This window comes from Penicillium soppii (genome assembly GCF_028829465.1).
Source record: "Penicillium soppii strain IBT 18220 chromosome Unknown utg000006l, whole genome shotgun sequence".
In the NCBI taxonomy this organism is placed as follows: Eukaryota; Fungi; Ascomycota; class Eurotiomycetes; order Eurotiales; family Aspergillaceae; genus Penicillium; species Penicillium soppii.
In genome coordinates, this window is record NW_026643236.1 from 1,667,484 (window position 1) to 1,691,941 (window position 24,458).

Here is a 24,458-nt window from a genome sequence, read left to right on the forward strand (position 1 = left end):
CCTTTCTTCGCAGTATGGATGAGGGCAGAAGACTGCGGCTGAAGAGTCCGCTGGCCCTAAGTGTTCGTCAATGTGATTTAAAAGAGTTGCTTTTGCGACCCATTGTTGAAATCTCTCGTCTGGTTTCTTGCTTTTGTCGCCTAAGCAGAATGGACAGAAACCTGGGGCAATGAGTGTGGAGCGGAAGGTTAAGAGACCACATCGGGGTTTGAGGCTACCGAGATGGCACTTGCAATGGTTCTTCCAGGAATCTTCGTCGAGGAAGATTTCAGCGCAAAGATAACAAAATTGAACAAAGTTGCGCTGTACGCGTCGATGGGCGCGCTTTTCGTTCTTATAGCGCTGCTGGTATTGTGCGCCATTCAAGGATTTTCTTCGACACTGTAGGATATGCTTGGCTCTCCCTTGTAGTGGAACGCTGTCTTCTTGTTAACCTTTTGATCTATAATACTCTTTAGGTACACTCACTCTAGCATAAACTTATTGCATATTGGACAGCGGCCTTCCTCGGGGGTCATGCCCGGATAGTAAACGGCACGTTCTGTCGACGTGCAAATCGCGACCATGTCTTCTAGGCACTGTTGTCCAAGTTCACTGTCTAGAGTTGCCTCCTTAAATAGATTCTCGCTGAGACGGGAGCGCTCTGGTAGATATTTCTTGTAGATGTCAAAAAGAGGTGTTGAGTCGCGTTCGGAGAAGTCGTTCCCAGAAACATACTCAGCGTATGAATTATCCCACCAGTCTTTGATAAAATCCTTCTTCCAGGCTAGCAATCTTTTTGCTTTCTTGCTATAAAGACGATTCCGTTCGGATACGAGGTCCTCATTTCCTTCTAGTCTTCTAGCAATCTCCTTGGTTATGTGGGCAATTCTCTGATTCATCTTAACAATTTCATCGTCATTTTGGAATTGTGCAATCGTAGCTGCATTAAGCTGGAGTGGCACGTTCGAGTCTCGGTGATGAGACATGCTTTGTTCCATATCGCGGCATTCGTAATCAGGCTCTAAATCATAGAATAAGGCCTGTATATCTAATGCCTTCAAAGAAGACTGATATTTGATATAGGTGTCATGACTCTGGTGATCAAGAGCCTGACTACGAGTAGCCTGAGAAGCCTTTGCTGATTTTCTTAGTAAAGTTAAGGCGCGACGGCATACATGTACTTACGGTCAACCTTGTTTGCAACGCCGCCTCGAATTCCATGTACTCGCAACTGGTCTTTGAACCCATCGCGCTGGGCTAAGCTAGTGAAGTTGTGCCGCAATGAAGAGAAGGTCAATGCTTTTGTTGACTTAGGTCCTTTAGAAGTGACCATTCTGAAGAATGGGAGATTCTTTGCGGTTTCGTTCCATTCTAGGGTCCATGACTCTCTTCCCTTAGGTGGCTTTGCGGCAAGAACCTCTGTCACAGAGGCATGCCCTTTAAAGGCACCATCCGCGACCCCATGAACGATTACCCAAAAGACAAAGCTCTTCCCAAGAACCGGATGCTCCCTGAACCAATTCTTTGGCCTATGATTGTTCATATTAGCGTTTTCAAAATAGAATAATTATAATTCGTAAACTCACAAGGTGGTATCATCGCGATAACGCCATCCTTTTAAGAATTGGGGATCAATTGTCACCCAACGTATCAAAGACCCCCTTTCCTTGCTCCATTTGAGATGAAATTCAAGGTGCTGATCATGATTGGTTAGTTTTGATGTCATCAGGAATCAATGTCATCAAGATACAAACCCTATAATATAAGCATTCATTTGTGTTGCGATAAGAACTTGATTCGACGATAGCCCCAGCTCTTGCACCCGAGCCAGCAAATAAAGAAAGAGAACTTCCGGTCTGCACGCGTGCTCTCTCGTGTGCATAATCGTGACAGTCATTTACAAACAGGTGTCGCAGCAGGTAATCTATGTCCTTTCCGTTGACCAGGAACCGCTCTTTAGACTTTGTAGGGAGCTCGTATTTCACGGTTAGGGTAGTTCTAATATACTTTGGTTTTATATGTTAGCAGTAAGCTCCAGAAAAGGATAAGTGTTACTTCTTACGTTAAGAACATCCCGCTTGACCTCATCGGAAAGGGGCCGAGAAGTGTCTCGCTCCCACTGTGATGTAAAGCTAGTGAATACATTACAAACCGTCTTTTGCTTCGGAATTTTATCGCGCGATGCAATATAAAACTCTGCGAAAAGTTTCAAAAGTTGGGGAGTTAGGACAGGCGAGTTAGGAAAATTCGAATCTGTGGACTCGTTACGGGAAAGCCTCCATCTGCTACTAATCAGAGATTAAGATCGGTGAAATACGAGTCAACCTTACAGAGCCCAATTGCCAAGTGCATAGCCGTATTTGCCTAGCGTAGCAGGCGCTAGCTCACGGTAGCAGATAGTGTTATCCTCTTCTTCCTTCTCGTTTTGATATTCACGTGTGAATCCACGTGATGCGGCACGTGCGATACGCTCCTGGAGTGCTTTCTGGAGATTCTTTTCGGAGAACATAGTTTGAATGGCAAGGAAATGTAAATAAAATCATGGCAGAGCAAGAGAAGGGCCTCGCGGCTTGTATTTATGTCTTTGACGGGCATAGGTTCAGAGTGAATCAGCCCCTGTCACCCCAAGGGTGAGAATTGTCACCCCGTTCTCACCTCTCTCACCCCAGTCTCGAGACTTCTCACCCATATCACCCACACTCACCCTAGAGTGCCGCTTAAGCACTAAGGGCGCATTGACTATTGACTGCGTTGAATACTTGGCTTAAGTACGGCTGAGCGGACGGGAAGCCCTGTTTTCCACACCCTATGGTCGTATGTGATAGAACATTGCTCAAGTACGGTTATAACCAATATTGCAGTTATAAACGTGAATAGGCTTAATGACCTTGGTCTTGGAACTCGTCGATGCATCGTGTTTGTCAAAAATGGTACTGTCCCGGGTTATAGAAATATATATTGATTATCTTTTTAGTATTGAGGATAATAAAATATGTTCTACTCAAAGTTTGAATGCCATATAGGGAAAAATAACTTATTCAGAAGCTAGGGTTCCATGAATACCTAGGTAGGTGGTTATGATTAAGCGTAATTGACGCGATAACCACGCAGCTTTTCTGTACTCCCCTTTCTTCAATAAACATGAACTCCTTCCATGGATTCAAAGCGACCTAGTTATTCCTTGCATCGAATCGATCGTGAAAGCCTATGCAAGAAAGTCACGGCACCGAGCGGAGTATAGTCCTCGATTAAAGAATGGTAAGTATTGAGAAATATTGCAATCGGTGCTGATTATTTCATATGCTTCTATCTTGCAGATAAATCCGACCAATATTCTCATAGTCCTCCTTTGCACCTTTGTCACTCTAGTGAAGCTGATACTTACCATTTACGGTGTAGTCAGCTTCGACATTCTCCCCACCTTGGCATCGATTAATCTGACCAATGATGATTATTTGGCTATGAAGCAAGATCCAAGCCAAGAGTGCAAGTGTGGAGTCCAGATGTAGCAGCCGACCTGTCCTCCATTCACAGTGTTTGGTTGTGCATCTATGTAGGGATTCCCTCGTTATCTGCCCCCTCCCCCCATGTTCCTCGGGATCTTTTAATTCTATGTGATACTACATATGTAGTCATAACTATCACACATCCCCTCCTTTCCTTTGACACACCCCAGATCGAATTTCACTAGTTTTCTTTATTTCCTTTTTCTCAAAGGGGTTTGAGTTAACCCTCACTTTCTTTGCACCATGGAGGCCAAGACCCTCACCAGCGAAACTGCGGACATAAAACCAGATTTTAAAAATAAAAATATGTTCGTTGAATCTGGCATGACAGAAAACCTTGATCCAGAAGACGAGAAAAAGTTGATTCGCAAGATCGATCTACGGTAACTCTCATCCCTTGCTTTCCGATGGGGCGCCGATTCTTACTATTTTGGTAGTCTAATGCCGATCTTGATCGTCTCTTACGGCCTACAGTTTCTAGACAGTCTGTTAAGTTCTATCTCCAATTTTCCTAGATTGCAAACCTAATCTATCGCGACCAGAAACCAGCCTTTCGTATAGTGCAATACTTGGACTTCGAGAAGATCTTGTACGCACGCTCAGAATACTTTCAATTTATTATCAACGTTGACTGTGGGCACAGAACCTTGTTGGCCAACAGTATAGTTGGACGTCCAGCATTTTTTACATCGGTTATCTCTGCGCATGCTATCCAATCTCACTTGGCTTTGTGAAGTTTCCTTTAGGGAAATATCTCAGTATCTTGATGTAAGCCAACATCCTCACTGTGGTGAAATATTCTTGCTCACATCGCAGTTTCCTCTGGGGCGTTGTTCTGACCCTCCATGCTGTCACCAACAGCTATGCGAGTCTCATGGCTCTTCGAACGCTGCTGGGTGTGTTTGAGAGCGCTATAAGTCCTGGATTTTCTCTAATTACGGGAATGTGGTATACACCACGAGAACACGTCTCACGACATTCCATCTGGTTTGCAGGAAATGCACTCGCCAGCATCATCGGCTCTTTGATTGCCTACGGTCTTCTCAGTTATGAGGGTAGCATCGCCCAGTGGAAGGTTCGATGTTCTCCGACTTCTGCGAAAGATCTATCGCTAACTTCCCTAGCTTCTTTTCTTGCTATTTGGCCTTATTACGGTTGCATGGTCTGTTGTGACATTTTTCTACCTACCCGACTCTCCGCAAACTGCCGGCTTTCTCTCGGACTCGGAGCGAGAGTTCGCGGCGCTGCGTCCTTATAAGTTCCAAAAGACCGTGCAAACCAAGTCTTGGGACCGCAATCAATTTATCGAAAGCCTGAAGGATGTAAAAACATGGTGGTTCTTCCTCTTCTCGTTCGTCATTTGTGTACCCAACGGAGGGACAACGAGCGTAAGAGTTCATTCTAATCCAAATACTTATAAAAGACTAACATGACACCTAGTTTAACACCCTGATCATCAATGGCTTCGGATATGATAAATATCAGACAATCCTGATGGGATTGCCGGCATCTGCATTCCAGCTAGTCACGGTTCTTCTATCCGCTGTCTTGAGTTCCACAATTCGGAAATCTCGCCTTATTAATCTCGTGCTTATTTTCTTGATGGCGATGGCCGGGATCCTTATGGTAAAACTTCTACCGTCGACCGACAAATTACCGCGGCTGGCTGGGTTTTGGCTTGTGATGGCAGTTTCCCCAGCATTCCCGTTGATGCTATCACTGGCAGCGAGTAATATTGCAGGCTTCACGAAGAAATCGACTGTTATGGCCATGATATTTTTGGGATATTGTGCGGGCAATCTTAGCGGCCCGCAGTTCTTCATTTCGACGGAAGCACCTGAGTATCACGTATGTATCGCCCTGGCCCTGCTTTATAGGGAAAACAATCAACAAAATCCACGGCTAATCAATTCCTGTTAAGACTGCTTATACCACGATTTTGGTCTGCTACGCTATTACCATTGGTCTAGTAATCGCGTTTCGATTTTATCTCATGTGGGAGAATGCTCGCCGTGATACGGAGCAAGGCGTCAAGATTGACCCGGAGGAAACTCGCCAGGTCAACCTGAGTGAGGGCGAGGATGTACTTCAGCTGGACCAAACTGATCAGCAGAATAGGTCTTTCAGATATATCCTGTAGAATTCATACTGCAGGTCACTATAGGAAATCCACCATAAATTCCACCATCTTTTTCGTAAACAATGAAATATGCAATTATTTCCCTGCTTCTTCCATCTATCTTCAATGCTGTGGTCTTCTGAAGTTTAAATGCTCGGGAAAGGGGACGTTGCATAACCAATTATGATCTCACACAAGTAATGGCCTGGTATTCCTCTGCGAGTGTAGCCCGTAGAGCCACTAAACGCTTTGGATCATATTGCATTTAACAGGGACGGTCAGTTAGTTGGGCTCCATACGCCAGAGGGACGGACTACTTGAGAGAGACATCCATGATGACGCTGTAATATGACAACTTTTCTTGACTTTTCAACCATAACATTACCTCGCGATCTATGGTGTACTTTGCTCTGATTGCTGATTGTTCTCTATGGGATCACTTTTCGCAAGATGCCGAACATTACAAATAACGTTGTTACTCATTTTGAAACTGATGAACAAAACATTGCGGGTTTGGCCCCCTTGCGGGTTTCATGATTGCGGGTTTCATCCAATTCCGCAAGCACAAAATTCACGAAGTAACTGATATATAAACAATTGTATAAGTGACAATCAATATCTTCCAAAGTATTTTTACAATTTACAGAATCGACTTCATCGGTTCAAGTCTCACAGATTTGATCGCGGCAGCTTCATTTCCCAAATGATACAGAAATGTCGTCTTCCAGTGCAGCCTCTTTGAACAGAACACATCCACAAAATCTCGACGACGGAGATAAAGAAAAGGCTTTTCGTATCTTTTCGCCAGAAAGGGTCAAACCAGAGCTGGCTGTTCATCCTGAAGTGAGCATGGCATCTTGCCTGAACTCGAAGGAAAATGAATGGGCGGCCGGATTCAAACTTTTCAATATCATCACTGCCGTCGCACTCGTATGCCTTCTGATGCTATTGGATACTTCAATTGTTTCAACGGTCAGTTGGTGCAGAGACATTGGATTGAGACTCCCCGCTCATCATAAAACACAGGCAATTCCACGAATAACGAGCGAATTTCATTCTCTTGCTGATGTCGGTTGGTATGGAAGCTCATATCAACTTGCAAGGTCTGGTTCTATTCCAAAATTGTCTTTGTTTGTCGACTAATTTTTTCGCAGTGCGGCGATTCAACCACTCACGGGAAGAGTCTATATGAATCTTAACACAAAGGTAAATTCATTTGTCTTTCCTTCTCGATATTTCAATGATGTTTCTTTTGCTAATACTCTGAGTAGTGGACATTCATGGGCTTCTTCTTCGTCTTTGAGCTGGGCTCTTTAATATGTGCGATTGCTACATCATCAAATATGTTGATTATTGGACGAGCGATCGCTGGAATCGGAGGCTCAGGCATCTTGAACGGAGCTTTTACGATTGTCTCTGGATGCGTACCTATGTCTAAGCGTCCCACAATCATAGGTATTGTGATGGGGGGTAAGTGGTCACCTTTTGTTACTCTCTTGTTTCCGTATTAATTCGCATTGAAGTTTCACAGGTAGGATTGGTAGCTGGACCCCTGATTGGAGGTGCATTGACGGAATATACAACATGGCGATGGTGTACGTTCAACAAGAATACAAAGGAGATATTCTCAAGCTCACATTAATCTGGCAGGCTTCTACGTCAATCTTCTAATTGGGGGCGTGGTTGCAATCATGCTCGCCTTTGTCAAAATCCCCGAGGTTCTTCCCAAACAGAAACTCACCACCGCTATTAGGGCATTACCGGGTCAGCTGGATATTGTTGGCTTTTCTCTCTTCGCTTCGTCTGCAATTCAGCTGCTGCTCGCCCTTCAGTATGGTGGCAATCAATTTAGTTGGCATAGCTCTCAGGTGATTGGACTTTTCTGCGGAGCCGGCGCTACGTCTGTTGTTTTTATCTTTTGGGATTACAGGCAGGGTGATAAGGCTATGATACCATTTTCGATGATTCGAAAAAGAATCGTGTGGTCCAGCAGCCTGTCCTATGGACTGCTCATGGCTCAGGTCTTCTGCCTGTTATGGTATCTTCCTGTCTATTTTCAGGCAGTGAAAAGCGACAGTCCGTTCATGAGCGGTGTTCATCTTCTCCCCAGTATTGTTGCTCACTTATTTGGCGCTATCTTTTCTGGCAAGATAAGTAAGTTACAAGCTCCCTTCACATCCTGCACATTTGTTGACACTGTGCCCAGTACAAAGAGTCGGCTACTATCTCCCGATAATTCTCATTTGTAGCTCACTCATGGCGGTTTCTAACGGCCTGCTGTCAAATTTATCACCTCATACAACAACAGCAAAATGGGTCGGATACCAGATTCTTTCTGGGGCATCTCGCAGCCTGGGATTACAGATAGTAAGGACAAAGGGGACGGAATTTCCTTGTAAAATTCAATGACGCTAACTTTCATCCAAGCCCATTATTGCGGTTCAGAATGTCCTTCCACCTTCACAGATCCCATTAGCCACTGCATTGGTGATGTTCAGTCAAACCTTCGCAGGAGCCTTATGTCTCAGCCTTGCAGACACTGTGTTCACCAACAGCCTTTCAAAACTGATACCCACATATGCCCCTTCTGTGGATCCTCAGACAATCATTGATGCAGGCGCCACCCAGTTCCGCTCATATGTTTCTGAAGGGCAGCTAGACGGAGTGCTTTTAGCCTACTCTAAAAGCGTTGGTCGAGTGTTTTATTTGACGACAGGAATGGCTTGCGGGTGCTTGTTCTTTTCTTGCTTCATGGGCTGGAAGGATATTCGGATCACGAAATCAGTGTCAAATGCCTAATTCTGCATCTCATTTCAAATTTATTGCCAATCTCTTATCGATTTTGCGAAGAGTAGACCATTTTCTTCGATTATTTATCTAGCATTTGAATTGAGACCAGAGATCCGCGATGTGCCTGAATAATCATCACTTTAACTTCAAAGATATGATAATTGAACCCAACCAGTGCTCTGTATACTACTAGTAATTCAAGCCATGTTATCTCCTGTCAAAGGAGTTTTCTTTCTTAATCAATAAGCAAAACGCGAAGCATTGGGACGTGCCCATATGACTCTATTGTTAGTCACGGAAGATCATATATCCGATGCAATGGCTCATACGCTGATTGTGACGTGAATCATAGCTCCTTCGTCTAACATTGGATATTTATAAAATCTCACGACGTGATTTTTGAAGGAGAACTGCTCTGTTAAGCATGGATCCAAACCCTTCATCTTTGGCCGATAAGCCAGCCGCATACAGCTTTTCTTGTGCCAACTGCGCTCAATCTAAGCGCAAATGCATCGTTCGCGCCGTGGGCGGGCCGTGTCAGCGGTAGGCCGAACACCCTAATCACGATAGCAACCATTGAGACTGACCTAACCAGGTGCTATAAAACGAGCAAAGAATGCACGCCAGCAAAAACCGTACGACGGCGGGGAGTTGCAAAAAAGTCTGCCGCTACCTCTCAAACGAGTCGACTAGAAGAAAAAATAGATAGTCTCGTATCTCTGATGAAATTTGGGGGCCAAAATGGTGTCCCACTTTCACCAGTTGTGAATTCTTTAAAAGTATCTTCAAAACTCGGAAACAGTGAGAAAGATCTGGCACCAACTTCCGAACATCGATCTTCCTGGAACTGCCCCGATGGAGATCAAAGCAACAGAAGCACACCACTAACGATCGACTTAACATACTCACCAGGCCTAAGTGATATCTGCTCACATGAGTCAGAAGAATGTCTCAATCACTTCCGAACATTCAAGTTGGAATATTTTCCATTCATTTACATTCCCTTCGAAAAGAGTGCCGGGCAACTTCGCCAAGAGCGACCATTTCTTTGGCTTTGCATTATGGCGATCAGCACCAAGTGTACCGCTCGTCAGCATGCACTTGGTCTTAAAATACGCCAAATAATAGCACAGGAGATAGTAGTTCAATCTAATGAAAGTATTGATCTCTTATTGGGGCTGCTGACATTTATTGGCTGGTAAGATACTTAAGTAGCAATTTCAATATTTGAAGCATTACGAGGTCTGACTTCTGAGCAAAGGGCGAGCTATCAGTTTCATCAATTCCATCCAAAGCCTTTTCTATCTGCTTTCACACATCTTGCGACATCATTGGTTTTTGACCTTGGTCTGAACAAACCGGTCCAAACAATGCCATCGAATTTCAATCTTCACCGATCCCCGAGACCTTCTTCTACCCCTCGTACTATGGAAGAGCGCAGAGCGGTGATGGGTTGCTACTTAATCACGTCAATGTATGTTGAATATATTTCTGGCATGATACAAATGGGGTTTGACCGATCTGAACAGAAAATCTTCATTTCTTCAAAAGATTGAAACATTTCGATGGACAACACATTTGGATGAATGTCTCCAAATTTTAGATGAACAGAAGGAATGTGCCAATGATGAGATCCTAATCCAGCTCGTTAAAATGCGTCTCATAATTGAGAAAAACAGAACCCATCAGGGATGGTTGAATGATACATCCGATGCCGCCAGACGGGCTGAAAATGGGGCCGCACTGTTCTCGGACATGAAGGTACAAATCTTCAAATCTTTACCAAGAGATGGTACGTCCCATATTCCCTTCTTCATTACTAAATTCCACCGAATCCTAAATACCTCATGATTTAGTACTCTTGCTACATCTTTATAGCGACGAGCTGGAGATCACCATTTTTTCTCTATCTCTTACTCCTACCGATTTGAAAAGACCTCGACTAGACCATCTTTTTCATGCACTCACATCAATTAACTCATGGTTCGAAACTCTTCTTATGATACCTCCCTCAGGATATGTTTCGTTCACTTTCCCTGTTTTTTCCCAAATCTCTCGGTGCCTTCTCGTCCTCTACCGCCTTGCAACACTCGATGCTCCAAACTGGGATAAAACCTGTGTTCAACAGACTACAAATCCCCTTTCTATCTTGAATCGACTCAATAATTTGGAGCAAGTTCCTACTGCTATTGGCATTGATAACAGCAACTATCCTAATGGTGACATATTTTCTCGGTCCGCACAGATTCTTCGATCCCTTCGCCCTGAATGGGAAGCAAAGCTTGGCTTCTATGATATGGCCCCCATTGAGCCTTCTCCATACGATTTCAATGGGGTTAATCTGCCGGATGCTTCATTCTTTGGAGATGACAGTCTATATGATGGCTGGTTAATGGAACTTATGTCTTCCACTTTTTGACCCTTGCAAATGAGACCGGTTATCTTCTTACAGGCCTTTTCTTTCATATTGGTCAGTCCACGGGGAGTTTTCCCCTTTCAGTATGCTAGATGTCTCTCAATCTTGGGCGCCAAGCCGACAAAGGCGGAACTTTGCCGTTCCGCAAAACCACAGCGGAGTTTCCACTTTTAAGTCAAATCTAAATCCTTTTGAGCTTACTCTGATATGTGCTACAACCTTGGGATGAAGATATACGAGAGTGTGTTCCTAAATCGGTTGACTTGCTGCTTTTAGATAGGCAACTTCATCGTTTTAGGTCACACCACGCCTGTAATGTTTTCTTTACAACGGAATTAGCATATGACCACTGGAAGAGTACCTTCGTGTCGATTAGTTGGTGCCACCACAATGACCTGGGCACTCCCACTGCTGACTCGTCTGGATCGCCTTGAAAGTAAATCCAAGACATACTACTCCGTACTAGTAGCGGCCAAGACCTCGGGGCGCGGTTGCCCCTCAGCCCAATCACATCTCCCGACAAGGCGCTACGGAGCTAAGCGATATGAGGCAATGTTTCGTTGTTTCTCCCTATTGGATTGGGCGCAGGATTGCATGCGCTACGGGATTCTGGGGGTGGCGCCCGTTGTTCGAAAGTTCTTTTTCTGTCAGGGGCTCAAGTTTATTACACATGGCAACAATTGCCCCAGTGCTACATTCAGCTACATTTGACTCTGATCTGCAGTTTCAGTACCGACAAGACCATTGGATGCAAAATGTTCGGTGTCTCTCAAGTGTCAGCGATCCAAGCTGTGCTAGCCGTGTCATTATGCTGCTTGTGTAAGACTTCGCTATGAATTCCTAGATGCTTTGGCTGTCGACTGCGACTCGACCTGGATCAAGTCCCCGGCCGATGCAGAGACTCTTCGCCAGAATTGTAAAATTGTGTATGGCCACGTTGCCATCGGTCCATTCACCGACAATGTCACCGTCCAACACATCAACCTCGACGGCGTGGAAGTGATCGCAGGCACCCTCGGGGCGGGTCCGACTAGAAATAATGATCAGCCATATTATACACTGTCCAGTTCAACTTTGAGGAAAGCTGATGCGATCGAGTTCGGAGTCCGTGATTCGAAAATTCGCAACTTGACCTTGCCCAGTCTCACATCTGTGAATGACCGGTTTGAAGTAGGACGCTATGCCTATGATCTCAACTACTTAGACATCACGAGTTTTGAATCCGCATATACATTTACCCTTGGCCCTCCGAATCTCACAACACTCCACCACACCAGGCTACGCAATACAACAGACATGGATCTTCTTTCGATAAAAATTGACTCTATCGATAGTTTGACTGATAACCAGCTCAATCTAAGCCGGGCATGGATTAACGGTCCATTTCCAAACATCAATAACATTCTCATTGGATTCAAATCTGTCGAATCTCTCAGGGTCTATGACAACTCATCTGTCACATTGGGAGGATCTTCGACAACCGAAATGAGCATCGACGAATTAGTTCTCACTGGCGGTGTTACAGATATTAAGCGCAGCTCACAAATTGACTCACTTAATGTTGATTCTTTGAAATTGAGAAGTGATGTTTCCATCATTCATCTGGAGCTCCTGTTTCATCTGTAGCTCCTGTTTGACAATCTCCGCTCTCTCCAGATCTATCAAAGATATGAGACCCATCATGAAGGATATCACTCTTCCACCCAAAGCCATGAATTGGACCGGTGGCTTCGAAATTGAAATTTACTACGCTACTGCTCTAAATTTGACCTCAATTTACGGTTCGGATGACCAAGGTAATCAAATCCAGACTTGGTACTGGCCAAGGAATGTTTCCTCCATACAACTTGGCGAGATCAATATCGGAAGTGACTTCTTGTACGTTAAACCACTGCTATGAAATGGTCGCGAATCTCTAACCAAAAGGACAGTGATCCCTTTATCGCCCAGCAGAAGGAGGCGTTGAATAATCAATCTGGTCCTTCAGTTTTGACAACATTCAGAGTCCTGCCATCAAGAAATTCTACAAATTTCGATTGCACACCTTTCATTGAGCTTAAGAATATGGGTCGTTTGGCAAGTAATATCTCGTTCGAATGCTATAATGCGACCAGTGGTGCTGTTTCTGCTCAAATTACAAATCCGTTCACTTTCATCGGTGCTTTGCTGGGAACGGGTTTCTGGATGCCATGAACCGATTCATCAGATACAAGGGCCACGTCGAGTGTTGTCCTCGTGTGGCTCGGGGTAGCAACGCCAGATTCACTAAAAAGGAAAGTAATCAGAGTGTCATTAAATGTAAAGTCTACAATAATCATGTCATAAAACGTCCGCGAAATCCATGTCACCGTCAAAATATAAATCAAGTCCACCCCATAGCAGCCGCCTTCTCATCGAATCCCTGCTGAGTCGGCTTCTTGCCAGCCTGAACCTTTGTAAGGGTTAACTTCCGGCCAAGGCCACGACCTAGCTCCCCTGCCGCGTCAAGTGGAATGACATCATCCTCCATGGACGAGCGTCTGGAATCTTTCTCAAGACTGAGTAGAACTTCAACTGCATCCCTGTCTTCAATGACCTTGGGATGCCTCTTCGCGAAGTATCGTGCGTATTTGTACAAAGACCAATAACAGCTGAACACGTTGATGACTGTCAAAGCGATCTTATAGAATGTGTAATAAAACAAAAGCACTTTCCAGTTGATGCGTTCTTTCTTCAGGCGCAAGTGGATCTCGTTGAAAATTATCACGTTGATAATGTACATTCCGATCGTCACGCCGAGCAACATTCCGCAGAATGAAGGGCGCACGACAAAAGAGATCGGTAGTATAAATGGAGCGAAGAGGTAAATCAGTGTTTCGTAAACCTGAATGAAGTTAGTCAGTGAATTCGAAAGAGATTAGGCATTGCATTGCACACACCTCTTGGAATACGCAAAGCTTCGCCCCAAATTCCCACCAGCCAAGCTTCCAACTTGTGAGGATATATTTCAAATCATAGTACATGCCGACAACAAAGAAGAAATTCCATCTTTTAAATCGCTGCTGGAAGATGGTCATTTCACCAAATCCACCGCGACTACCGCTCCCACTGATAAAGACCGAGGATGGAGTCTCAGTTTCGACAAATACCTGTGAGCACATAGTGATCCGTCCCCCAAGACGTCGACATGCGTCACCGAAGAACCAATCTTCGGATACTGAGAAACCGGGATGTTCATGGAAAGTCTGTTTCAGAAACTCGATATTCCAAAGCGAGATAGCGCCGTGAGGGAAGGTTGCACTTCCAAATTTGCCAAAGAACGCCCGTTGAATGCCGGACATTTTGTACTCCAGATCCTGTGCCTGCTGGCAGTATGTTCCTTTCGAGGAATTGGGGCCAACGCTCTTGATCGTGTATCCGAGGCACTTGACACTTCCCTTGAGTCTGTCGCTGACGATAGGGAAATTCGGTGGTAGCAAGCAGTCGTCATCAATGAGAACGGCATTTTCGAAATCTTTTGCCGCATAACAGCCGACGAACTGGGCGACAATCTTTGAACCAATGGGAACCCAGAGGTGGTTGACCCCAAATGGTTTACAAACTTCTTCTGTATTGTCGAGGGGTGTTTTGGAATTGCCGTTTGCAATAACAAAAATGTTTTCTTTGGGGAAGATTTTCAGCGCAGCTGTGAGAGTTGGGCCGATGATTGTGGCTGATTTATAGCAGGGGATCAGCAGCGCTGTCGTTTTGACATTTGAAGTGTTGCTTTCTAAATCGGGGGTGTCTTCTGATTCGGGAATTGCTGGTGGGTCATTTTCGAAGAGGATCATCAGGGGGCAGAATGCGTATCTAAAAAGTGTTAGTGAAACTCAGATCTTTGAATCCAGATGGGCACTCACAATGCAGCCAAACCAATCGTAATTGCGTATCCACCCTGGATAACGAACTTGGTTCGAACGACATAATATAACCACCAAACGGCGCCTTTCCACAGCGGCATACCGACGAGGACAAAATATATAAAAAGAACCAGGAATGCGTAGATGCTATATTCGAACAAAAGCCGGACCCAATGCTTGCGTTGGATGGCAACGCCTCTTAATTTGGCTTTTTCGTAAACTTCTTGTAAATTTCTCTGTTCACTGCTGAAAGTGGTAGAGCTAGCCTTGCTTGACGGGTTCAGAAAAGCATTTTGCACTGGCGAGATTGGTTCTTTTTCCGGTATAGGTGATGCGGGCTCAAATGTGGCTGGCTTTGCAAAGAAATCAAAGATTTCGCCTGGAATATCCTAATATCAGATTTATGCAGTAGAGGAAGAAGATAACAGGTACGACATTGATATAAAACCCGGAATGGAATGATATATGAAGATAAAATGGAAATAGTGTAGTTTGAAATACGGGCAGATTTACATACCTTGGAATGCTGGGGGATCACTGCGTCCTCTGGGCCGGATTGCAGATCGAGGTCTTGCTACGGCTCGCAAAGCAGAAAGACTGTAAGGACGGTTGGGCGACGTGCGAGGTTGAGCTGGAATAGAGATACGATTGTTTTCCGGAAGAGATTGTTCCCATCGTGCCAACTCCCAAGGCGAATTGAATTTAGCAGTTGTGAGCAGCTCTTTGGGAATGAAGACATCCTCCACGGAGCTTTGGGGGCTGTTTTCCTCCTCCATTATGGATATATGCTCAATGAATCAGACCCTGTATTATGATCGGAACGAATGGACGGCGACCCAAAGTCACCAGAAAAGAGTGAAAAGCTCGCTACGAAAAAAAAGGATCTTAGGAAGAGCCTTCCATTTATTCAAATCTAGTTCGAATTACTTGAAATCAGGATATCTACGGAGTAAATTCTTGTCTAGCTGTGGGCCATCGCTCGGTCTCGCTGCTAGACTAGGTCATATGGGGCCGAAGATTTGATGATGAGATGGGGCCTCCTAGCAGTATAGTGACCTGAGCTCAAACTTGGGACTAAAGAGATGAAGGAATCGAAGACCCTGAATAACAGGACCCAAGAAAAGCAGTAAAATGAAATATCATTTTGATTGGTTAGAAGTTGTATATCGTTTATAAACGTGGTTGTTTGTTGTGAGAATGACATGGTACGAGCGTATAGAAGCTTCCTGTTTTGGTTCTGCGCCGAGATGCCCTCCAGTCAGACCGGAATGCAGGAACCTTCGACCATTAGTGTGGACTCAGGTACCCGATGGATATTGATGGGGTTGACTAAGAATAGGCCAATGAGAAATCCAATTTGAGGGATTTCTCTGGGCTACCGTGGACCAAATGGACCATATTTCGCCTTGTCGGCATATTCCATGTGGATGTTGTGACATGACTATTCAACTTTTCAGAGGCTCAAAACGCTGCAAATCGCCAAAAGACAACTGGTAATGGCAAAGTCAATCTAAAGGATACCTCCATAAAAGATTCTCTCCAAATTTTCGCCCTCAAATTTGCCCAGAGTAAGTATGCGTGGTGGAGCTTCAGAGATTTTAGTGCACCAGCCTTATGAACCACACTGTCGTTGTTAGGTCGGTGGAAACACAATCCGAGATCTGGTCCATTGATCGACATTGTTTACTTCCTTGTTGGTGTGTGCTAAAGTTAGCTACATATTACCGCCGTTGCTTGTCTCTGATGCCGTGCCTCGTAATGGCGGTGGAGCTTGGTACGTCGTCTACAGACACACTAACCAACTGCCGAAGTTAGTGGTGGAATGCCTTAGCTCTTTGACAAGTATCCCTAACTGATGCCAATTGGACTCTAAAAAATACACCACCTAATGACTATGAGGATATACATCTATTTTTTAGATTCATTTTTAACGATAAGGCGAACCTTGGAAAAATTGAAGCCCAAACTCAAAAAGAAAGCATTTCGTTTGCTAACCGAGTTTTTTAAGTTTCGGGCCGGAGCTAACGACAAATTCAGCCACAAAAGCCACCAAAAGCCACAGGCCTTTCTTATTGCTTATAACCTTTTCCCCCTGAGCTTACGCACCTTTTCTACGGAGTATGATACGAAACATTACTAGAATGTCGAATACTCAAATTCAAGTCACAGTTACTACCTTTTGTACTTGCAGTATCGATTCACACTGTTGATAGCTTGATTCGCATTATAAAACTGACCCTTCGGGCCTGTTAATTCCGCTTAAATGGCTTGATCCTACGACAGAAAATAATTTCAAGAATACCACCTCAATGCTACCTCGCACATGGCAAAATATTTTGCAAATTCTAGCCCTCTCGGTTAGGCAGCCGGTTCCCGCCGCTACGGAACTCCGGGGCTAATAGGATCAATTGCTGTACAACTGTTAATCATGATGATCAATTCGATGATCAGTAACAGGTTTAGCCAGTGACAATGCAGTCATTGCATATATTAAACCAGCTTGTTTATCAATAGCCAAAACCGGATTGTGTAGAAATGTGGAAGTTCTCTGTCTTTAGATCAGTAGTGGTACCGTGGTTCTCAGCTCAATTTCAGGGCGCGAAATTGCCCGTTAGTGGGTCAGCGCATTGGGTATTGGTTTTTGCGTCATTGTATGAAGGGTACCTGCCTATATGAGCCACTTGTACCTGAGCCATCCAAGGTTGACCATTGAACGGTCACTCAGACTTGACCCTTGATCGCGGTTTCAGATTAGTTCCACAGTCCACTTCGGGTAGGAATAGTACTTGGAAAAATTTCTAGAAAACATCTAGACCCCGAAGAGCCAAGAAAAGTTGGTATTAATTTGTCAACCTGGCTGCTGGCTCTACGACGATCATACATGTGTCGTGAACAACATCGATTCCAGATTTTCAAGAGATTGGATTCTGCTATTGACCAAATGCCGTATTGATGCTCTGCGTGATACCTTAAATAATTAGATCCCCATAACAGGCGTGGTGGAGGTGTTTATCTTGGTCTATCGTAGCAAAGGGAATACACATGAGAGATTGAGTTTTAATCTCATCTGTTTTGTCGCTTTGGCGTTATTCTTGTCCTAATTATACATTACAAAAAACCGAAGCCGCTAACCAAACTCATAGCTCGCACACAAGAACTGGTCATGAAATGTAGCCTCCAAGCAGATCCAATGAAAGTTTGACCAATAACACGCTTTGAGTCTCCAAGGCTACAAGCCGTGAAATATCTACTGCTGAGGCTGGCGATTGGGTTTTCAATCCCCTTCCTTGAGCCTCAAACACCACAACATAAGTTTCCAAAGTATGATCCACACAGTTTAAAATAAAATTGAGCAAAAGATGGTATGGCTTTGGTTTTCCACCAGTTAAGGTACAGTACTTCCAGAAATCGGTGTCACTACCTATACTCTTTCATACTTTCTGTAACACTGATGTCAAGATCAACTAGACTCGATCAAGAAGACGTGCGGAAAATAAATAGTCCTGTGTGATTGTGTGTACGGTATTTTACTCCACCCAGGCGATGATATCAAATCTTGTATCTGTATGGGTATTTAAGCTGAAATTATTTATTGAATCGCAACTCGATGCTGTAGGATAAACATTAGATAGTCAATTTGTCGCCACTCTTCTGTACCAAGTGCAAAATAAGGCTGATCGTACTGCGAGCAGAATGTATCAGACACTGCTTGTAGTCTCTTAGCTCGCCGAAGCATGAGATATGCTGAATTCCATCGCTTCGTACATCCTGAATAGGCACAAGCTTCGGTTAATCAGGCTGTAAACCAAAGAAAGCATCACGACGTTGAGGGCTGGCATTGATATAGAAAGCAAGACTGCGAGCCTAAAATACATAGATATAAGTATGATTTTTGTATAATAGATAGTAAGACAACTAACCTTGTTTAGTGTGGCAGCAATCTCTTGCTTTTGCTGTCGAGCACATAGGGCTCTTACTACATCGTCTTTCCACTCAAGCTCCACAGTATCATTCTTTGGTGATGCCTTTATCTTTCCAAGTAGATCATTCAAACTAAGCTGAATCACATATGCAATACAAGGGATTTGAATAATCGCAGAATCAGTGGTTTGCTTTAAAGCCTGGAACGTATCATTGACTGCAGCCACAATTGTAGCTTTATTCGACGCATTGTCTGTTGTAACCGCAAGCACTCGACCAATGATTTGATGCTCTTGTAGAGTTCGTACGACACCGGCCACGTTCCGTGCTGAATTCCTCCAAGAATGGGTCAATCTCTAGATGGGGCCTAGATGCGGCCTCGGAATGGGGATTATGGCACAATTTCAAATGAAAATTGGGGAAATAGCGGTTCAATCACCTGTCAAATGGTTGGTGGGGTATAATATTATGTGTCATCCTCTCTGTTGCTAGCGGACAATCAATAAGAAGTTGCAATTCTATTTCCAATTACTATCATCGTAAATCCAATTGTGGGTATGGAAAGAGAACTGGGAATCTATTCGAAATTGGCTTCAACATTAGTTTATTATTCTCGCTGCTTAAGTGTGGGCCGTACAACGTGGGGGCTATCTGCTATTGTAGTACACCTGAATTGCCCCCGACGCGACTGAGTTGCCCCCACTGCGGTCGTACTGGCAGCTCCTGTATCGGCACCTCCTGAATCGGAATTCTGTATGAATTGCCCCCCTCTGCCAATCTCATTCGATTCTCATTCAACACCATCCTTCGCGGTTCACGTGATCACAGATTCAAGGTTACCAACAGAGCATAACTTTTTGTGGCCAAACTAAATCTACGTAATATGTCAATTACAGGCTTGCCTTTGGAGCTATTGACTCATATTTGTGAGTATCTAGAGCCCTAAGGTTGGGGCGCGCTCAGGATCACTTGCCAACAAATACACGGCAGCACACTAGAAGTCTATACCACCCGATACTTTAAAGAATCTCGCTTCTTCTCACCCGTGAAAGCCTTAACCGCCTAGAGCAGATCGCAGCCAGTAAAACTCTTCGTGGCTCGGTCGAAGAAATTTGGATCATCCCGAACTTGTTCGAAGGCTAGACACAATTGGATAAGGCAAGTTTTACAAAGGTAGACATAAGAATCATTTGTTAAAATGGAGACGCCGTCCAACAATAGAAGAATCGAATGAAATTCAGGCTAAGCGTAAGGCTCTATTTGCCGTCTTCGAAGCTACCATGACAGAACACCGTGCCATTCTCGAATCCTCGGGACTGTTTAGTACCCTTAAGAAATGCCTGCCGCGCCTCGAAAACGCTGTTACCCTTAGGTTACGGTCTTACGAAACAAATTTCCTCCTTGAAATAGCAAAGCATACTAGTTTTGCCTGCCTAGGCTTACGTGAATGAAGAGCCAGTTCAAGTTTAAGACGTTTCTAATGCTTCATCAGAAGATGCCGTATATGCCTTACGACTTAGCATTCTCACAACTGCTTAACGCCATAATCAAATCCAGTCAAAAGGTCTAAGCCCTCCACATGTGCGGCCATATCTCCTGCGGTATGAATTTAAAATCTTTTCAACTGCCAGAGTCGTAGTATCAATTACTGCTTCCACTCTTAAACGGCCTAACGACTCTACATATACGCATTCGCTTTAAAGATCACGAACCAGAAACATTCGATAAAGACACCTTTCAACGTCTTCTTTATGTTCTAGTCACAGTTGCACCGACACTAAAGACCCCGACCTTTGCCTAATGGAGTCCCATAGAAGAATTATCTCCTCTCTACTCTAAGGATCTCTCTTAAATGATTATATTTTCCAAGCTAGAGGAACTTCATCTTCATTCGATCGCGGTGACGGTGAATAGCCTCGAAGAATTTCTACGGACAGCAGCCCCAACCATAAAACGACTAAGTCTGAGGTTGGTCAGTTTAGTTGATGGGATAACATCAGCACCAGATTCAGGACCCTTAACTGAAAACAGTCGTAGTTAGATCTTTTCATTATCCACCGAAGTCAAAATCAAGATGCAGGGGCTCAAATTTTGGGCAGATCATCTCAAGCTGCAATACGTCTAACCGTCTGACTTTAGGTACCGGGGAAGATACAAAATTTTGCAAGATCACATGTATACGGAACACGAGCAGCCGGATGCACAGCCTTCTCCTGACTTGAACCCTCAAGCTTCTATTTTGATGCTGAGAGGCGAGGATACCTTTCAAAGAGTGGGTCACGCATCTTCAGATAGAGATGTGGCATCGGACAGATGTTAGAGCTCCCAAGCTCCCAGGGACCAGCGGCATCCACATGCGCCAACCAGGCCCGGGACCTAGTACGATGGTATCTTCGGTATGCATCGCCAACTCAATAAGAGGCTAGAATCGTGTCGTTTTATGGGGGAATCATTCTATTAAGTTGCCTAGTGGCGAAGCCACCTTCTTCCCCCGCAAACTTTATCACAAGGAATGTATATAGGTAATACAACTACACCAAGAGGATATCTTGCTATAGAAGCCCTAGAGATAACAATTAAGGCACCAGGAAATAGAAAATCGGAAGATCGAGACAGACTATAAAGTCTGCCAAACTCCACCCAATAAGCAGGGACAGAAACGGGAGCATGCATCAAAACAATCATGTCTTGGATAACAAGACAGAAGACACCATAAACCATGATCAAAAATCAAAGAGTCTAACCAAACATGAATTCCACTCATTACAAAGCATTAAGAACTTGTTGCATAGCAAAAGTATTTGAGTCCTCCCTTCTGGAAACATAAGCCCTAACTTCCTGCACACTTAACTTGCCCTCTTGAGCGTTCCTCACCGATGGCCCCGACCCCGAAGACCCGGTAGTTCCACTTGCAGCACCGCCGCGAATGCGCTCCCTCAGAGCTTCAAGGCCAATAACGAATAAACTGCCCACTTCGAGTAACACGTCCAGCGCGCCACCTGGGCCCTTGGCTTCGTCATCGATGTCCCATGATTTGAACAACTCGGCATATTGGGTCATATCTTTGGTGACCATCAGACCACCCGGCCCACTAACCGAGAAGCGTTTGAAGTGGTCTAGGAGCAGGCGGCGAGTGCCGAGTGCGATTTCTGTCAGGACTTGGCGGATATTGGCGCCGCTAGATGGGAGGGATGTGCGGGCGATGTTGTGGAGGCGGGTTAGGAAGGATGTTATGGAGGCACAGGTCTGGGATAAATTAGTATCAGGTGAATATGATCTTAAACGGATATTGGATTCGGATCTATACGTACGGGTGTTTGGAGCATCTCCAGCCAAGCTGTGTTGTCGCTTTCTCTTGGTCGGAAGTCGTTCTTTTTCTGTCCAGATAGAAGTCTTGTTACCCAAGCCAAAGTTGCGTCGATGGTCTTCTGCTCGATAGTGTTGATTTTGTCTTCGATCCGTGAAGTTGTCTGAGTTGTGCGCTTCTCCATGTCTCGCCGGGTAGTGATGCTCCCTGCTGACAGGGGGAGAAGCACTGCATGAACACACATCACCATCAATGTAGTAATGCTGATTGTTGTCCGCACCGAGAAAAGATATGAAAAGTCGGGCTCTGCCTTGGCGGACTCTTGTGAAGTTGCCGCTTCCAGAGCGGCGTCAAGACACACATCCACGTATCCGTCTCCCATTGTGATCAGAAGCAAGTTCAACAAAGCCGATACATCCTTTGGAGTATCGCTGTTGACGCTCAGTTCGAGACCTCGGCCCACGGCCTCTGCTAGCCACTTGAGCATGCGTTTGGCGTCACTGAGGTTTGGCTGGCCGTCTTCTTCTGTGAGCTTGATCTCGGTCAATCGCGTTGTCTCTAGCGTTTCGCTGATCTTAGCTACGCTGAGAAGGACTCTACGTTGGATTGGCGAGACTTCGGGTGAGTCCAATCGGTTGATGAATGCATCCCTGGTCGTGGAGAGAAGCTCCGACCCTGCTCGGATGGAAGCCATGAAAGTTGTTGCGGCCTTCTTGCGCCGGGCATGGTAGGATGTGAATTTGAATAAAACCGCTTGCAGGAGTTCTTCCAGGGTTCGCTTCTCGCGTTCGATGTATGACGATCCGACAAAATAGGGAACAAACAAGTCCTCTAATTGTTGATCCAACAACACAGCTGTTTGAGATGAGACAGGATCGGGATGTTCGGTCAATCCGTGCTGTTTTAGGTCTTCAATTAAGGCACTGATATACCCGCGTGAGCTTTGTAGACAACGTAGGAAAGCCAGCGACGAAGCCCCAGAAGCTTTCTCCAAGACCATTTCAAGCCTTTGCTGGATCGATTGCTGGAACACCCGCTGTAGAAATTTACCCAGCACTTGCTCATAGTAGGGAAACGCCCGTCGAATGATTGCAGATTCCTCCTGTACAACAATCTTGACCTCATCGATCAACGACTGAAGACTAGGTTCCACACCAGGTAACTCTGCATCTGGGTCGGCCAATTTCTCCCATGACTCGGGATCCCCGCCAACCTCCTCAGTAACGAGCTGGCTGCGATCAATGAAGAATTGATGTTGGTTGACGAACAGCGCAATGACACTGGCACCACTATTGAAATCCTGCAGAACAGTCGCACAGTCCCTCATCCCATCAAAGTTGGCCTTTCGATAGAAATCATCAAACTGCTTCAACAAATCCTTTTCCAGCGTCTCAGAAAACTTCTCAATAATCTCCCTGGTATTTCGTCTTGGCGCAGGACTCTCACTCAAATCCTCTGACGAACTCTCATACCCATTGCTATTGCCATTCCTGTTCGATGAATGCTCCTGCCAACTCTGCGGATCCAACCGCTGACTGATCCGCAGCAGCTGTCGCGCAATATGAGCAGACCTGACCTTCGCCTCACCGGTGCCCGACCGTCGCAATGCTTCTAACAACGATATCTCACCACGATTGCAGACCCCATCCCAGCACTGAATGAGGAAATGGGCGTCCAGCGCTCTCCGCCGTTGCCGATCAAGCTCTTCTAGCCGCCTTCCCGTCTCAACCGCCATATTGCCCGTCCCGCCCGCATCACGACCGGAATTCAGCGACGTATCCAGCTGCTGGAAGGATTCGATCGTATGACGCAATTTCTGACCGAGGGTATTGAGATTCTGGCTGTGTTGTGCTTCTGCGCGGCGCACAGCAGCGGAAAGTTCATTCTCGCGGAGCTCGAGATCGCCGGATAGCTCGTTTAGGCGGCGTTGGGCGCCTTCAAAGGTGCGGATTAGCGGCTTTGGGTCGAACGGCTGGTTCGAGACGGGACCTATTGAGCGTCGGGTGGAAATTGCTGTGTCGGATAGCGCTTCGATAAATTCTTTCACTATGAAGTCCCGGCTGGAGAAGTCTTCTAGGGTGAAGCTTGGTCCTTGGGGGAATACGGTGCGGGGGTTAAGGGATGCATTGTCCATCATGGTGACATATGTGTAGACACCTCAAGTCCACCTGCACAGTGCCTGTTGCTGAGCTGAACCGGGCTGACTTAGGTGGATTGCGCTCAGGTTGTTGAGAAGAGGAATCCGGGGAAGCGCGTTTTGGAGATGTTGCGGGTAGAGGTCAACTTCATGAACAACTGATAACTAACGTCATTGCTATAGTTATAGATTTCTAAGTACATACAATGTACTCCGTATACATTTCGGAATTGACTCGGAATTGGCAAAATACCCGCCGAATTCAATGATTTATTCAGATCAATTTCATTGCATGAATTGCCATAAATCATGTCAAAAAGGCCACGATATACTTAAACTAGGCAGCACATATTGGCAGTGGCGAAGTCAATAATTAATTAGGAGATACATATGTAGTTATGG

At 45.1% G+C, this 24,458-nt stretch overlaps 8 protein-coding genes across 8 annotated transcripts; 5 read left to right on the forward strand and 3 right to left on the reverse strand.

Annotated features, from left to right (window-relative positions):
- Nucleotides 1-464: 464 nt before the first annotated feature.
- Nucleotides 465-2,491, reverse strand: N7529_007974 (uncharacterized protein; the record flags this gene model as incomplete). Its single annotated transcript, XM_057243501.1, has 6 exons — nt 465-1,120; nt 1,168-1,511; nt 1,569-1,678; nt 1,737-1,988; nt 2,045-2,264; nt 2,313-2,491. The coding sequence occupies 6 exons, from the start codon at nt 2,489-2,491 to the stop codon at nt 465-467; spliced, it is 1,761 nt and encodes a 586-aa protein (XP_057095039.1).
- Nucleotides 2,492-3,731: 1,240 nt separating this feature from the next.
- Nucleotides 3,732-5,628, forward strand: N7529_007975 (uncharacterized protein; the record flags this gene model as incomplete). The annotated part of the gene is given in 7 exon segments (XM_057243502.1): nt 3,732-3,871; nt 4,038-4,077; nt 4,132-4,246; nt 4,262-4,563; nt 4,613-4,876; nt 4,929-5,336; nt 5,410-5,628. 7 exon segments carry the CDS (start codon nt 3,732-3,734, stop codon nt 5,626-5,628), a joined length of 1,488 nt encoding a protein of 495 aa, XP_057095040.1.
- A 693-nt stretch (nt 5,629-6,321) lies between these two features.
- On the forward strand, nt 6,322-7,278 carry N7529_007976 (MFS multidrug transporter; the record flags this gene model as incomplete). The annotated part of the gene is made up of 4 exons (XM_057243503.1): nt 6,322-6,737; nt 6,762-6,813; nt 6,879-7,077; nt 7,139-7,278. 4 exons carry the CDS (start codon nt 6,322-6,324, stop codon nt 7,276-7,278), a joined length of 807 nt encoding a protein of 268 aa, XP_057095041.1.
- Nucleotides 7,279-7,298: 20 nt separating this feature from the next.
- N7529_007977 (major facilitator superfamily-domain-containing protein) lies at nt 7,299-8,406 on the forward strand (the record flags this gene model as incomplete). Its single annotated transcript, XM_057243504.1, has 3 exons — nt 7,299-7,761; nt 7,814-7,974; nt 8,035-8,406. 3 exons carry the CDS (start codon nt 7,299-7,301, stop codon nt 8,404-8,406), a joined length of 996 nt encoding a protein of 331 aa, XP_057095042.1.
- A 415-nt stretch (nt 8,407-8,821) lies between these two features.
- N7529_007978 (Zn(II)2Cys6 transcription factor domain-containing protein) lies at nt 8,822-10,816 on the forward strand (the record flags this gene model as incomplete). The annotated part of the gene is made up of 5 exons (XM_057243505.1): nt 8,822-8,940; nt 8,993-9,595; nt 9,659-9,842; nt 9,949-10,189; nt 10,254-10,816. 5 exons carry the CDS (start codon nt 8,822-8,824, stop codon nt 10,814-10,816), a joined length of 1,710 nt encoding a protein of 569 aa, XP_057095043.1.
- Nucleotides 10,817-11,483: 667 nt separating this feature from the next.
- Nucleotides 11,484-13,006, forward strand: N7529_007979 (uncharacterized protein; the record flags this gene model as incomplete). Its single annotated transcript, XM_057243506.1, has 4 exons — nt 11,484-11,577; nt 11,658-12,426; nt 12,470-12,691; nt 12,745-13,006. 4 exons carry the CDS (start codon nt 11,484-11,486, stop codon nt 13,004-13,006), a joined length of 1,347 nt encoding a protein of 448 aa, XP_057095044.1.
- A 169-nt stretch (nt 13,007-13,175) lies between these two features.
- N7529_007980 (uncharacterized protein) lies at nt 13,176-15,467 on the reverse strand (the record flags this gene model as incomplete). The annotated part of the gene is made up of 4 exons (XM_057243507.1): nt 13,176-13,676; nt 13,732-14,641; nt 14,692-15,070; nt 15,209-15,467. 4 exons carry the CDS (start codon nt 15,465-15,467, stop codon nt 13,176-13,178), a joined length of 2,049 nt encoding a protein of 682 aa, XP_057095045.1.
- Nucleotides 15,468-21,375: 5,908 nt separating this feature from the next.
- Nucleotides 21,376-24,056, reverse strand: N7529_007981 (exocyst subunit SEC10; the record flags this gene model as incomplete). The annotated part of the gene is made up of 2 exons (XM_057243508.1): nt 21,376-21,858; nt 21,924-24,056. The coding sequence occupies 2 exons, from the start codon at nt 24,054-24,056 to the stop codon at nt 21,376-21,378; spliced, it is 2,616 nt and encodes an 871-aa protein (XP_057095046.1).
- Between the last annotated feature and the right edge of the window lie 402 nt (nt 24,057-24,458).